Source organism: Oncorhynchus mykiss, chromosome 18, assembly GCF_013265735.2.
Source record: "Oncorhynchus mykiss isolate Arlee chromosome 18, USDA_OmykA_1.1, whole genome shotgun sequence".
NCBI classification, from domain to species: Eukaryota; Metazoa; Chordata; class Actinopteri; order Salmoniformes; family Salmonidae; genus Oncorhynchus; species Oncorhynchus mykiss.
Genome location: NC_048582.1, coordinates 66,256,979 through 66,272,635, shown reverse-complemented (window position 1 = coordinate 66,272,635; position 15,657 = coordinate 66,256,979). Strand labels below are relative to the sequence as shown.

At 49.0% G+C, this 15,657-nt stretch overlaps 1 protein-coding gene across 1 annotated transcript in view; it reads right to left on the bottom strand.

Moving 5' to 3' along the window:
* Positions 1-2,496: 2,496 nt before the first annotated feature.
* Positions 2,497-15,657, bottom strand: part of vars2 (valyl-tRNA synthetase 2, mitochondrial) — a 27,391-nt gene continuing 14,230 nt past the window's right edge. Inside the window, exons 21-30 of the mRNA XM_036953568.1 lie at positions 15,268-15,372; positions 13,353-13,421; positions 13,041-13,119; positions 11,978-12,108; positions 7,322-7,474; positions 6,911-7,171; positions 4,728-4,839; positions 3,933-4,135; positions 3,697-3,846; positions 2,497-2,647 (exon numbers count right to left, since the gene is read on the bottom strand). Coding sequence (XP_036809463.1) covers positions 2,558-2,647; positions 3,697-3,846; positions 3,933-4,135; positions 4,728-4,839; positions 6,911-7,171; positions 7,322-7,474; positions 11,978-12,108; positions 13,041-13,119; positions 13,353-13,421; positions 15,268-15,372 — 1,353 coding nt within the window. The 3' untranslated portion in view covers positions 2,497-2,557. The remainder of the gene's footprint in view (positions 2,648-3,696; positions 3,847-3,932; positions 4,136-4,727; positions 4,840-6,910; positions 7,172-7,321; positions 7,475-11,977; positions 12,109-13,040; positions 13,120-13,352; positions 13,422-15,267; positions 15,373-15,657) is intronic.

Sequence of the window (15,657 nt, the reverse complement as noted above, 5' to 3'; positions counted from 1 at the left end):
CAGCTCATGAAACCAACACTTTTACATGTCGCATACATTTTTTTTGTGTTCTGTGTAATATTTGACTAAAACAATCATGTCAAACCTTTGCTTACATTTGTATACGATAACATATATCTCTCTATTATATGTGGGAATACTTTGGAACACATTTCTAAAATTAAAATAACTTGGAGATGATTTTCTGGTGTTTTATAGGCTTTTATGTAAAAAAAAAAAAAAAAAAGTAAAACACTTTTGCTTGGAACCTGGGGGGCCCAAAAAAATCACCTGCGGGCCAAATTCGGCTGGGGAACCCTGGGATAGAGTATGCTTTTTATGATTTTTTAAAAGTTTTTTTTTAGTTTTTATGATGACAGACAAGTGGTATTATTTGAATAATGTATTATTTTACATTCATGCCTATATGGCTTGACTCCAAGCAAGGGTCACCACTGTAATTAGGGGTAGGGTCACCACTGTAGTTAGGGGTAGGGTCACCACTGTAGTTAGGGGTAGGGTCACCACTGTAATTAGGGGTACGGTGACCACTGTAGTTAGGGGTAGGGTCACCACTGTAGTTAGGGGTAGGGTCACCACTGTAGTTAGGGGTAGGGTCACCACTGTAGTTAGGGGTAGGGTCACCACTGTAGTTAGGGGTAGGGTCACCACTGTAGTTAGGGGTAGGGTCACCACTGTAGTTAGGGGTAGGGTCACCACTGTAATTAGGGGTACGGTGACCACTGTAGTTAGGGGTAGGGTCACCACTGTAGTTAGGGGTAGGGTCACCACTGTAGTTAGGGGTAGGGTCACCACTGTAGTTAGGGGTAGGGTGACCACTGTAGTTAGGGGTAGGGTCACCACTGTAGTTAGGGGTAGGGTCACCACTGTAGTTAGGGGTACGGTGACCACTGTAGTTAGGGGTGGGGTCACCACTGTAGTTAGGGGTAGGGTCACCACTGTAGTTAGGGGTAGGGTCACCACTGTAGTTAGGGGTAGGGTCACCACTGTAGTTAGGGGTACGGTGACCACTGTAGTTAGGGGTAGGGTCACCACTGTAGTTAGGGGTAGGGTCACCACTGTAGTTAGGGGTAGGGTCACCACTGTAATTAGGGGTAGGGTGACCACTGTAGTTAGGGGTAGGGTCACCACTGTAGTTAGGGGTAGGGTCACCACTGTAGTTAGGGGTAGGGTCACCACTGTAATTAGGGGTAGGGTCACCACTGTAATTAGGGGTACGGTGACCACTGTAGTTAGGGGTAGGGTCACCACTGTAGTTAGGGGTAGGGTCACCACTGTAGTTAGGGGTAGGGTCACCACTGTAGTTAGGGGTAGGGTCACCACTGTAGTTAGGGGTACGGTGACCACTGTAGTTAGGGGTACGGTGACCACTGTAGTTAGGGGTAGGGTCACCACTGTAGTTAGGGGTACGGTGACCACTGTAGTTAGGGGTAGGGTCACCACTGTAGTTAGGGGTAGGGTCACCACTGTAATTAGGGGTAGGGTCACCACTGTAATTAGGGGTACGGTGACCACTGTAGTTAGGGGTAGGGTCACCACTGTAGTTAGGGGTAGGGTCACCACTGTAGTTAGGGGTAGGGTCACCACTGTAGTTAGGGGTAGGGTCACCACTGTAATTAGGGGTAGGGTCACCACTGTAATTAGGGGTACGGTGACCACTGTAGTTAGGGGTAGGGTCACCACTGTAGTTAGGGGTACGGTGACCACTGTAGTTAGGGGTAGGGTCACCACTGTAGTTAGGGGTAGGGTCACCACTGTAATTAGGGGTAGGGTCACCACTGTAATTAGGGGTAGGGTCACCACTGTAATTAGGGGTACGGTGACCACTGTAGTTAGGGGTAGGGTCACCACTGTAATTAGGGGTAGGGTCACCACTGTAGTTAGGGGTAGGGTCACCACTGTAGTTAGGGGTAGGGTCACCACTGTAGTTAGGGGTAGGGTCACCACTGTAATTAGGGGTAGGGTCACCACTGTAGTTAGGGGTAGGGTCACCACTGTAATTAGGGGTAGGGTCACCACTGTAATTAGGGGTACGGTGACCACTGTAGTTAGGGGTAGGGTCACCACTGTAGTTAGGGGTAGGGTCACCACTGTAATTAGGGGTAGGGTCACCACTGTAATTAGGGGTACGGTGACCACTGTAGTTATTCCAGGGCCTGCAGTTCTTGGTGTTCAATGGCAGAAAACCTGGTAGTCCACGATTGATATAATCAATGTCCGATCCAGAGTTGAATCCCTGCAGACAGACACTGTAGACAGTCAAGTTGTCCATGTAGAGGGAGGTCCCCTCTCACTGTGATTGTGTTTCAAATGGCACCCTATTCCCTACGTTGTGCACTACTTTAGACCAGGGTCCTATTCCTCACAGTGATCATCACTAGTTAACCCCGCCTAGTTCTAAAATGTCTCTTCTTAAAATCAGATTTTAAACCTAACCACACTGCTAACCTTATTCCTAACCCCAAATTTAAAAAATGAATGAAAACAACAATTTGCATTTTTTTTTATTTATTTAACTTTTGACTGTGGGAACTAGTGAAAAACCCTACATAGTACACTACTTTTGACCAGAGTTGTGTTTTGGAGGTCCCTGTAGTGCTGACAGCTGCTCCTCAATGTTCCTCAGCTCCTGCTCCAAGGCTGAGATCTAAACAGATACATTGTGGGGGAGGGAATGAAGGCAGATAATTTAACAGAAATACAAAGCAAAGTCTCTTTCAAGAACATCTTCATCAATGGTTTTACGTCCCAAATGGCACCCTATTTCCTATATAGTGCACTACTTTTGACCAGAGCCTTATGAGGTAATAGGATGCCATTTTGGATGTAAATAGTAGACATGCTGGTATGTCGGCCATTTTGCTCCAGCTTACATCAACAACATTCGATCACAGGATGAAAGCAAGTTTGCTCACGTGACAAATACAAAGGTTGTTATTGTGACATCGTGCACGTGTTTTTTTTTTCTATGGTATGCAAATACTGGACTATCTAATGTCCCAATACTACGCATACTAAAAATGTATTGCTCAGCTACTGAACTCGTGATTTCCATGCCTGAATTAAAATGGTAAATCTATTTAATATTGAGAGAGGTCCGTCACCTCATTATTTCTATTTCTACTTTGCACATTCTTCCACTGCAAATCTACCATTCCAGTGTTTTACTTGCTATATTGTATTTACTTCGCCAAAATTGCCTTTTTTTTTGCCTTTACCTCCCTTATCTCACCTCATTTGCTCACATTGTATATAGACTTATTTTTCTACTGTATTATTGACTGTATGTTTGTTTTACTCCATGTGTAACTCTGTGTTGTTGTATGTGTCGAACTGCTTTGCTTTATCTTGGCCAGGTCGCAGTTGTAAATGAGAACTTGTTCTCAACTTTCCTACCTGGTTAAATAAAGGTGAAATAAACAAAAAATAAACTAGAGTCAGTAGTACTTTATCGTCTCAAACATCAGTAATGATTACAAAAGACAAGGATCAATAACACGAGCAAACTATGAGAGTTAAAAGTCCCATCGTCCAGGGAGATCTCCCAACATGCCATATAGCTCATTCTGTTGTGTTGGTCAAAGGGGACTGTGGCAAGTGAGTGTGTGAGGCATTCTGTCATCGGCCCGTTTTATCTCACAAAACACACACCCTTGCCACATTTCATGCACCCACTTCCCAGTTTTTATATCTTACTTTGTTCTCTGTCTCTATCCTCACTCGCTCTGGAACCTTCTGTAAGTAGTTTGGCACGCGGGTTCGAGAGAGGGACTGTTCCAGTCTAGAGAGGAGCTTCTCTCTGCGTTGGGAGAGCTGGTGACTAAGTTTGCTCACATTCACACCGCCCTGGAAGAAGGCAAACAACTCAGTACCATATTACAATCCACCATTTCTAGAAATCTGTGAGATTACACTGAAGCCCGGATGATTACCTGAACATTGAGGTGTAACTGACAGGAGTGGTCGACCACACCCACAGCACTGCCTTTAGGGGGAGGGGGAGCCGACGGGAAGGACAGGGAGCCGGCCCCCTGAGGACAGTGGAGGTGGAGCTTGGTGATTCGGCCCAGGGTCCGTACAGCAGGGCCAAAGTGGACCAGGATCTGGGCTTGGCTGGGCGAACACACGGCCCACACTGGAAATGCGATTTATTAGTATACATGATTAATGAGTATATATCATATTATTCATATACATTTTAAAAGAGAATCATGCCATGAAATAGCCTGACAGAAAGATGGGCCATATCGTAAACATATTTAGATCAGTTTTTTTGTCCAGCCTACACTAGAACAGATAGGAAACATAGTCCTTATATGTAGAAGGCTTTGTCATGTTGATGACACTGTTATGATGTACAGTTGGAATGAAATGGCCCTGCCAGGGTGAATACACTGGAACTAACACATACAGTCTACTGTAATGCTCGGACGGAGACAGAGAACACAGTTTACATGATGATTATAACGTTCACAAGGCAGAATGAGTTTTTCAGAGGGATGCTACATATCATAGATCAGATTTAGATCAGGATCTCTCCAGTTTACAACTCGGCGTATATAACCACGTAGAACATGCAATGGTCACATTGAAGCATCGTTATAGTTCATCTGTCACATCTCTGTGTGGTCGACTACTAAATCTGTGAGACAACAACTTATCCAATGCCAGGCCAATAGACATAACATTTCTCTATCCAGTTGAGTTAAGTTGTGACAGTGACGTACTGTCAGGCTTCTCCTTGGTCATGCCACACTGGGCCCTGAGGGACCTGGCTACTCTCACCACTTCCTGGACCAGAGTGAAGTCTGCTTCCTCCTGGGGGAAGTGCCAGTGTGCCTGGCAGGAAGTTGAGCAGAAATAACAAGAAGGAGCGAGATAGATGGGAGAGAGAGATAGAGGTAAAAAACAAAACCAAGGAAGAAGAGAAACCCAAACCACAGATGTGACCATTAGTTTCTCAGCACCAATGACATTACCATTGTACACTCTTAGAAAAAATGTTTCTCCGGCTGTTCCCATAAGAGAACCCTTTTTTTGGTTCCAGGTAGAACCCTTTACACAGAGGGTTCTACATGGAATCCAAAAGGGTTCTACCTGTAAACAAAATTGGGTTCTTCAAAAGGTTCTCCTATGGGGACAGCCGAAGAACCATCTTAGGTTCTAAATAGCACATTTTGTTTCTAAGTGTCCAAGCCTCATAAGTTGAATGATCCTCACAGCTCTATAGCCAATAGGAATTCATTAAGTCTATAGCTTTCTAGTCAGTAGTTTTATAGCTATACAAGTGCTATAAACCCCACACCAGTATGGACATAAATGGGTATAAAGTAAGTGTGTGTGTGTGTGTGTGTGTATTAGTATCTACATAAACTCAGCAAAAAAAGAAACGTCCCTTTTTCAGGACCCTGTCTTTCTAAGATAATTTGTAAAAATCAGAATAACTTCACAGATCTTCATTGTAAAGGGTTTAAACACTGTTTCCCATGCTGGTTCAATGACAAATAAACAATTAATGAACAGGCACCTGTGGAACGGTCGTTAAGACACTAACAGCTTACATACGGTAGGTAATTAAGATCATAGTTATGACAACTTAGGACACTAAAGAGGCCTTTCTACTGACTCTGAAAAACACCAAAAGAAAGATGCCCAGGGTCCCCACTCATCTGCGTTAACGTGCCTTAGGCATGCTGCAAGGAGGCATGAGGACTGCAGATGTGGCCAGGGCAATAAATTGCAATGTCCGTACTGTGAGACGCCTAAGACAGCGCTACAGGGAGAGAGGACGGACAGCTGATCGTCCTCGCAGTGGCAGACCACGTGTAATAACACCTGCACAGGATCGGTACATCCGAACATAACACCTGCTGGACAGGTACAGGATGGAAACAACAACTGCCTGCGTTACACCAGGAACGCACAATCCCTCCATCAGTGCTCAGACTGTCTGCAATAGGCTGCGAGAGGCTGGACTGAGGGCTTGTAGGACTGTTGTTAGGCAGGTCCTCACCAGACATCACCGGCAACAACGTCGCCTATGGGCACAACCCCACCGTCGCTGGACCAGACAGGACTGGCAAAAAGTGCTCTTCACTGACGGGTCGCGGTTTTGTCTCACCAGGGGTGATGTTCGGATTCGGGTTTATCGTCGAAGGAATGAGCGCTACACTGAGGCCTGTACTCTGGATTTGGAGGTGGAGGGTCTGTCATGGTCTGGGACGGTGTGTCACAGCATCATCGGACTGAGCTTGTTGTCATTGCAGGCAATCTCAACGCTGTGCGTTACAGGGAAGACATCTTCCTCCCTCATGTGGTTCCCTTCCTGCAGGCTCATCCTGACATGACCCTCCAGCATGACAATGACACCAGCCATGCTGCCCGTTCTGTGCGTGATTTCCTGCAAGACAGGAATGTCAGTGTTCTGCCATGGCCAACGAAGAGTCCGGATCTCAATCCCATTGATCACGTCTGGGACCTGTTGGATTGGAGGGTGAGGGCTAGGGCCATTCCCACAGAAATGTCCGGGAACTTGCAGGTGCCTTGGTGGAAGACTGGGGTAACATCTCACAACAAAAACTGTCAAATCTGGTGCAGTCTATGAGGAGGAGATGCACTGCAGTACTTAATGCAGCTGGTGACCACACCAGATACTGGCTGTTACTTTTGATTTTGACCCTCCCCCTTTGTTCAGGGACCTATAATTCCATTTCTGTTAGTCACATGTCTGTGGAACTTGTTCAGTTTATGTCTCAGTTGGTGAATCTTATGTTCATACAAATATTTACACATGTTAAGTTTGCTGAAAATAAAACCCAGTTGACAGTGAGGACGTTTGCTTTTTTGCTGAGTTTACATTTCAGTTGTGCAACTGACTAGGACCCCTCTTTCCCCCCTACTACTCTCTTACCAGTTGTGAAGACTGTGGGTATGGCTGTAGACACAAGCTAGCCCCGGCGCTATCACCACCCTCTCCCCTGAGAAGGTAGAGCCTCTGCCACAGCTCCTCAGTGAGGAAGGGCATGAAGGGAGAGAGGAGGGCCAGAGAGACAGACACACAGTGGTAGAGAACAGCCCTGACCACCTGCTTCTCTCTCCCAGTGTGCACTGTGTCGATCAGACCCAACGCCCCGGCGCCAGAGTCCTGGCTCAGCACTGGCTTGATGCACTCCTACACCACACACAGAGAGAGAGAGAGAGAGGAAGTTAGATAGAAAGAGTTGTAGAGATCAGGGGAAGACACAGTTAGAGAGAAGACAGAGTTTCTCCTCAGTCCTTGATGTCCGTTACTAAACTACAGTCCATGACAGATTCTCCTCACCAGGTAGATGTCACAGAGGCTGTGCAGCCAGAAGGAGTGCAGCGCAGCGGTAACAGAGTGGAGTTCATATCTCTCAAAGCCCTGCTCACACTGGAGCACAGTGCTATAGAGCCGAGAACAAACCCACTGGTCCATACTGTTCAGAGGAGAGGTCTGGACAGAAAGAGAGATAGAGGAAGGTAGAGAAAGAGATGGAAGGAGAGAGGGGGAAGGAGAGAGAGGGAGGGAGAGAGAGGGAAGGAGAGAGAGGGAAGGAGAGAGAGGGAGGGAGAGAGAGGGAGGGAGAGAGAGGGAGAGAGACAGAGGGAGGGAGAGAGAGTCATATTTACAATATATATTTCCAGCTATTACCAGGTTTCCATCCCACCTTTTTATGCCAGTAAAAATGTCTGATATAAAATGTCACATCAGGCCTGATGTCAGTAAACTTTCCAAATGTCAACAAAACAAAATACGCTGAACACCGTGGGATCTTTTTTGCATCTATAAAATGAAGGAAATGGCGGTGGAAATGTCTTTATGTGCAAATATTGATATCATAACCATCACATCACAGTAAACTTGTAGTCACACAACGATATGTTGTGTTGTCCTCCCACTACGACTCGGGAAACCATGCAGTTGACTAGGCTACAGATGAGATAAATTACGATGAGTCGATGCTCGCCTGCCTTTTGACAATAGAAGTCATCTTTCTCTTTTGTCCATAATAATGTCTTCGTGTAGGTAGCCTGTATCTGTGAGCTGTTGGCTAGAGAACACGTACCGAGACCAGAGTGGGCCATTTGTTTTGGAACAAAATTATCAGAAGGGTTATAAATGAGATGGAAAGCTATTTAACTTGTATATTTTTTATTTCGTTACATGGGAATGTAAGGTATTTGTATGTGCTCTACGTCATCACAGCCTGTTATCTGCAACCAGTTCATTTAATGGGGCGGCAGGGTAGCCTAGTGGTTAGAGTGGAGGGGCGGCAGGGTAGCCTAGTGGTTAGAGTGGAGGGGCGGCAGGTAGCCTAGTGGTTAGAGTGTAGAGGCGGCAGGTAGCCTAGTGGTTAGAGTGTAGGGGCGGCAGGTAGCCTAGTGATTAGAGTGGAGGGGCGGCAGGGTAGCCTAGTGGTTAGAGTGGAGGGGCGGCAGGGTAGCCTAGTGGTTAGAGTGGAGGGGCGGCAGGTAGCCTAGTGGTTAGAGTGGAGGGGCGGCAGGTAGACTAGTGGTTAGAGTGGAGGGGCGGCAGGTAGCCTAGTGGTTAGAGTGGAGGGGCGGCAGGGTAGCCTAGTGGTTAGAGTGTAGGGGCGGCAGGTAGCCTAGTGGTTAGAGTGGAGGGGCGGCAGGTAGACTAGTGGTTAGAGTGGAGGGGCGGCAGGTAGCCTAGTGGTTAGAGTGGAGGGGCGGCAGGGTAGCCTAGTGGTTAGAGTGTAGGGGCGGCAGGTAGCCTAGTGGTTAGAGTGGAGGGGCGGCAGGTAGCCTAGTGGTTAGAGTGGAGGGGCGGCAGGGTAGCCTAGTGGTTAGAGTGGAGGGGCGGCAGGTAGACTAGTGGTTAGAGTGGAGGGGCGGCAGGTAGCCTAGTGGTTAGAGTGGAGGGGCGGCAGGGTAGCCTAGTGGTTAGAGTGTAGGGGCGGCAGGTAGACTAGTGGTTAGAGTGGAGGGGCGGCAGGTAGCCTAGTGGTTAGAGTGGAGGGGCGGCAGGGTAGCCTAGTGGTTAGAGTGGAGGGGCGGCAGGTAGACTAGTGATTAGAGTGTAGGGGCGGCAGGTAGCCTAGTGGTTAGAGTGTAGGGGCGGCAGGTAGACTAGTGATTAGAGTGTAGGGGCGGCAGGTAGCCTAGTGGTTAGAGTGTAGGGGCGGCAGGTAGCCTAGTGGTTAGAGTGGAGGGGCGGCAGGGTAGCCTAGTGGTTAGAGTGGAGGGGCGGCAGGGTAGCCTAGTGGTTAGAGTGGAGGGGCGGCAGGTAGCCTAGTGGTTAGAGTGGAGGGGCGGCAGGTAGACTAGTGGTTAGAGTGGAGGGGCGGCAGGGTAGCCTAGTGGTTAGAGTGGAGGGGTGGCAGGTAGCCTAGTGGTTAGAGTGGAGGGGCGGCAGGTAGCCTAGTGGTTAGAGTGGAGGGGCGGCAGGGTAGCCTAGTGGTTAGAGTGGAGGGGCGGCAGGTAGCCTAGTGGTTAGAGTGGAGGGGCGGCAGGGTAGCCTAGTGGTTAGAGTGGAGGGGCGGCAGGTAGCCTAGTGGTTAGAGTGGAGGGGCGGCAGGGTAGCCTAGTGGTTAGAGTGGAGGGGCGGCAGGGTAGCCTAGTGGTTAGAGTGGAGGGGCGGCAGGGTAGCCTAGTGGTTAGAGTGGAGGGGCGGCAGGGTAGCCTAGTGGTTAGAGTGTAGAGGAGGCAGGGTAGCCTAGTGGTTAGAGTGTAGAGGAGGCAGGGTAGCCTAGTGGTTAGAGTGTAGGGGCGGCAGGGTAGCCTAGTGGTTAGAGTGTAGAGGCGGCAGGGTAGCCTAGTGGTTAGAGTGTAGGGGCGGCAGGTAGCCTAGTGGTTAGAGTGTAGGGGCGGCAGGTAGCCTAGTGGTTAGAGTGTAGGGGCGGCAGGGTAGCCTAGTGGTTAGAGTGTAGAGGTGGCAGGGTAGCCTAGTGGTTAGAGTGTAGGGGCGGCAGGGTAGCCTAGTGGTTAGAGTGGAGGGGCGGCAGGGTAGCCTAGTGGTTAGAGTGGAGGGGCGGCAGGGTAGCCTAGTGGTTAGAGTGTAGAGGTGGCAGGGTAGCCTAGTGGTTAGAGTGTAGAGGGGGCAGGGTAGCCTAGTGGTTAGAGTGGAGGGGCGGCAGGTAGCCTAGTGGTTAGAGTGGAGGGGCGGCAGGGTAGCCTAGTGGTTAGAGTGTAGGGGCGGCAGGTAGCCTAGTGGTTAGAGTGGAGGGGCGGCAGGTAGCCTAGTGGTTAGAGTGGAGGGGCGGCAGGTAGCCTAGTGGTTAGAGTGGAGGGGCGGCAGGGTAGCCTAGTGGTTAGAGTGGAGGGGCGGCAGGGTAGCCTAGTGGTTAGAGTGGAGGGGCGGCAGGTAGCCTAGTGGTTAGAGTGGAGGGGCGGCAGGTAGACTAGTGGTTAGAGTGGAGGGGCGGCAGGGTAGCCTAGTGGTTAGAGTGGAGGGGTGGCAGGTAGCCTAGTGGTTAGAGTGGAGGGGCGGCAGGGTAGCCTAGTGGTTAGAGTGGAGGGGCGGCAGGTAGCCTAGTGGTTAGAGTGGAGGGGCGGCAGGGTAGCCTAGTGGTTAGAGTGGAGGGGCGGCAGGTAGCCTAGTGGTTAGAGTGGAGGGGCGGCAGGGTAGCCTAGTGGTTAGAGTGGAGGGGCGGCAGGGTAGCCTAGTGGTTAGAGTGGAGGGGCGGCAGGGTAGCCTAGTGGTTAGAGTGGAGGGGCGGCAGGGTAGCCTAGTGGTTAGAGTGTAGAGGAGGCAGGGTAGCCTAGTGGTTAGAGTGTAGAGGAGGCAGGGTAGCCTAGTGGTTAGAGTGTAGGGGCGGCAGGGTAGCCTAGTGGTTAGAGTGTAGAGGCGGCAGGGTAGCCTAGTGGTTAGAGTGTAGGGGCGGCAGGTAGCCTAGTGGTTAGAGTGTAGGGGCGGCAGGTAGCCTAGTGGTTAGAGTGTAGGGGCGGCAGGGTAGCCTAGTGGTTAGAGTGTAGAGGCGGCAGGGTAGCCTAGTGGTTAGAGTGGGGAGGCGGCAGGGTAGCCTAGTGGTTAGAGTGGAGGGGCGGCAGGGTAGCCTAGTGGTTAGAGTGTAGGGGCGGCAGGGTAGCCTAGTGGTTAGAGTGGAGGGGCGGCAGGGTAGCCTAGTGGTTAGAGTGGAGGGGCGGCAGGGTAGCCTAGTGGTTAGAGTGTAGGGGCGGCAGGGTAGCCTAGTGGTTAGAGTGTAGAGGTGGCAGGGTAGCCTAGTGGTTAGAGTGGTGGACTAGTAACCGGAAGGTTGCAATTTCAAATCCCCGACCTGATAAGGTACAAATCTGTCGTTCTGCCCCTGAACAGGCAGTTATCCCACTGTTCCCAGGCCGTCATTGAAAATAAGAATTTGTTCTTAACTGACTTGCCTGGTTAAATAAAGGTAAAATAAAATAAAAAATAAAAATGGAAACATCTCTGCTGGGAAGATATGCACTGTTTTTATGCGGATTTTAGAATATATATGCATGAAAATCCGTCGGCCAATGGCTGAAGTGCATACAAATGTCAGAATTAAAAGATATGACGTAATTGTTTAAAAGCACTACCCATGGACTGTTTAAACTACGGCATGCGACATGGTTCAATGTGCCAATCAAAAAAATCTGCACAATCTACAGTTTGGTTTTTTTTCTTCTCATTGCATCTGGAAGCTAAAAATAGGGATCATGTATACTCTGTTAATGACCCGCCAAAAAAAGAAGAGCAACGGAGAGAAATGAACGAGCGGAACGAGGAATTTGTGTAAAGTGCACGTTGGCCGCCATCTTTATGCCCCTCAACCTCAGGATGGAAACCTAGTTTATAACAAACAGGAATTAAGGAATTTAAATGACTGGAAAAATCAGCGATTATTAAAGAGAGAATCTTAACTTCCACAGTCACATTTTCACTTTAGTCTCCCAGTGACATTAATGTGACAACAACAGCGATATAATATTGTCATGTCTGTTGGTGTTCCGCTACGGTATAAATCTAATCCATTACCTGTTCCACTGTTCCCAGTTCAGCCCCTCGGTCCTCCAGGACACCCAGCGTGAATCTCACTGTCTGCCACATCTTGTTACAGAAGTGTCTACAGCTCAGCACCTGGGACACGGACAGACTGATGTCCTCACCTGATGGACGGACAGAGAGAGAGAGAGAGACAGTGATATTGTTGCTATGGAAACAAACTATTGTTTTTTGTTGTTGTCAGAACTTTGGAAGACTACCTCGGCTATTCTCAAGAGAAAAACTACAAAGAGACCTGGAGTTTGACAAATAGACCTCTTTCATCAGATAAAACACCTGACGTGAGGGAGACTCATGGAGTCACTCACCCTGGGCCTTGTAAGAGCAGAGTCACTCACCCCGGGCCTTGTAAGAGCAGAGTCACTCACCCCGGGCCTTGTAAGAGCAGAGTCACTCACCCTGGGCCTTGTAAGAGCAGAGTCACTCACCCTGGGCCTTGTAAGAGCAGTCACTCACCCTGGGCCTTGTAAGAGCAGTCACTCACCCTGGGCCTTGTAAGAGCAGTCACTCACCCTGGGCCTTGTAAGAGCAGAGTCACTCACCCCAGGCCTTGTAAGAGCAGAGTCACTCACCCCGGGCCTTGTAAGAGCAGAGTCACTCACCCTGGGCCTTGTAAGAGCAGAGTCACTCACCCTGGGCCTTGTAAGAGCAGTCACTCACCCTGGGCCTTGTAAGAGCAGTCACTCACCCTGGGCCTTGTAAGAGCAGAGTCACTCACCCTGGGCCTTGTAAGAGCAGAGTCACTCACCCCGGGCCTTGTAAGAGCAGAGTCACTCACCCTGGGCCTTGTAAGAGCAGTCACTCACCCTGGGCCTTGTAAGAGCAGTCACTCACCCTGGGCCTTGTAAGAGCAGTCACTCACCCTGGGCCTTGTAAGAGCAGAGTCACTCACCCTGGGCCTTGTAAGAGCAGTCACTCACCCTGGGCCTTGTAAGAGCAGAGTCACTCACCCTGGGCCTTGTAAGAGCAGAGTCACTCACCCTGGGCCTTGTTAGAGCAGTCACTCACCCTGGGCCTTGTAAGAGCAGTCACTCACCCTGGGCCTTGTAAGAGCAGAGTGCGAAGCGGAGCGCGTCAGTACCACACTCTGGGATCCCCTTGGGGAAGTCTTTCCTCTGGACGCCATAGGGGACAGAGAGACAGGAGTCAGGGGGCTGTATCCCAACATGGCACCCGTAAGTCCCTATTCAGCACACTACTTTAGGGCTTTGGTCATGTGGAATAGGGTGCCATTCGGGACACAGTCAGGGAGAGAGCACAGAGGAAAGTAAATGAACATGCCCCACTCAGACGGAACAAATGACTGAGAGGAGGGAGTCGAGGGACGGCGGTGGGCCTACTGACTGACCTGCGCTTCCATGGCGACCATGCTCTCACGGGGGTCAAGGTTGCCCTCCTCCACTTTCTCTTGGAGCCTCTGGGGGGGGGGGGGGGGGGGAGAACAAATGTGTGGTTTAAATTGCAAAAAACACAAACACAAGGTTGTGGGGTTAGACAGGGATGCAGCTTGAGCCCCACCTTCTTCAACATATATATCAACGAATTGGCGAGGGCACTAGAACAGTCTGCAGCACCCGGTCTCACCCTACTAGAATCTGAAGTCAAATGTTTACTGTTTGCTGACGATCTGGTGCTTCTGTCACCAACCAAGGAGGGCCTACAGCAACACCTAGATCTTCTGCACAAATTCCATCTAGACACCGTTGCCCTAGAGCACACAAAGAAACGACACATACCTTGGCCTAAACATCAACGCCACAGGTAACTTCCACAAAGCTGTGAACGATCTGAGAGACAAGGCAAGAAGGGCCTTCTATGGCCTCAATATGAACATATAATTCATCATAGCAATTAGGATCTGGCTAAAAATACTTGAATCAGTCATAGAGCCCATTGCCTTTTATGGTTGTGAGGTCTGGGGTCCGCTCACCAACCAAGAATTCACAAAATGGGACAAACACCAAAATTCTGCCAAAATATCCTCAGTGTGCAACGTAAAACACCAAATAATGAGCAGAATTAGGCCGATACCCGCTGATTATAAAAACCAAGAACAGAGCCATTAAATTCTACAACCACCTAAAAGGAAGCGATTCCCAAACCTTCCATAACAAAGCCATCATCTACAGCGAGTTGAACCTGGAGAAGAGTCCCCTAAGCAAGCTGGTCCTGGGGCTCTGTTCACAAACACAAACACACCCCACAGAGCCCCAGGACAGCAGCACAATTAGACCCAAGCAAATCATGAGAAAACAAAAAGATAATTACTTGACACATTGGAAAGAATCAACAAAAAAACAGAGCAAACTAGGATGCTATTTGGCCCTAAACAGAGAGTACACAGCGGCGGAATACCTGACCACTGTGACTGACCCAAACTTAAGGAAAGCTTTGACTATGTACAGACTCAGTGAGCATAGCCTTGCTATTGAGATAGAGCCATGTCTGCCTACGGTGGCCTCAAGAGAAGACAGGCTATGTGCTCACTGCCCACAAAATGAGGTGGAAACTGAGCTGTACTTCCTAACCTCCTGCCCAATGTATGACCATATTAGAGAGACATATTTCCCTCAGATTACACAGATCCACAAAGAATTCAAAACAAATCCAATTTTGATAAACTCCCATATCTACTGGGTGATGTACCACAGTGTGCCATCACAGCAGCAATATTTGTGACCTGTTACCACAAGAAAAGGTCAACCAACTGAATAACAAACACCATTGTACACATTGTTTTTACAGCCCAGAACAAGATGATACATTCTGTGGCAGTAATGTCCTTCCACCACCATGATTTAGTGTTCTAATAGATGTCGTTACTCCTAACAAGTCCTCTGTCGTTACTCCAAACAAGTCCTGTGTCGTTACTCCAAACAAGTCCTCTGTCGTTACTCCTAACAAGTCCTCTGTCGTTACTCCAAACAAGTCCTCTGTCGTTACTCCTAACAAGTCCTCTGTCGTTACTCCTAACAAGTCCTCTGTCGTTACTCCTAACAAGTCCTCTGTCGTTACTCCTAACAAGTCCTCTGTCGTTACTCCAAACAAGTCCTCTGTCGTTACTCCTAACAAGTCCTCTGTCGTTACTCCTAACAAGTCCTCTGTCGTTACTCCTAACAAGTCCTCTGTCGTTACTCCTAACAAGTCCTCTGTCGTTACTCCTAACAAGTCCTCTGTCGTTACTCCTAACAAGTCCTCTGTCGTTACTCCTAACAAGTCCTCTGTATCCCGGCCAGGCTGGACAGGTCTGACCGTGTGTGTACCTCCAGAGAGATGCCAGAGATAACATCTAAAGGGTCGATGACATTTCCCAGAGATTTACTCATCTTCCTGCCATGCTTATCCCTCACCAGAGAGTGGAGGAGCACCTGGGAGAGAGAGAGAAATAGAGAGATGGGGAGGGAGACAGAGAGAGTAAGAATAGGGGCTCTAATTTATACTTTATCAGACTCTGTTGTTGTTATCAAAAACTGTTAATATCAGACCCCGTTGTCGTTAATATCAGACCCCGTTGTCGTTAATATCAGACCCCGTTGTCGTTAATGTCAGACCCCGTTGTCGTTAATGTCAGACCTCGTTGTCGTTAGTATCAGACCCTGTTGTCGTTAGTATCGAACCCTGTTGTCGTTAGTATCGGACCCCGTTGTCGTTAA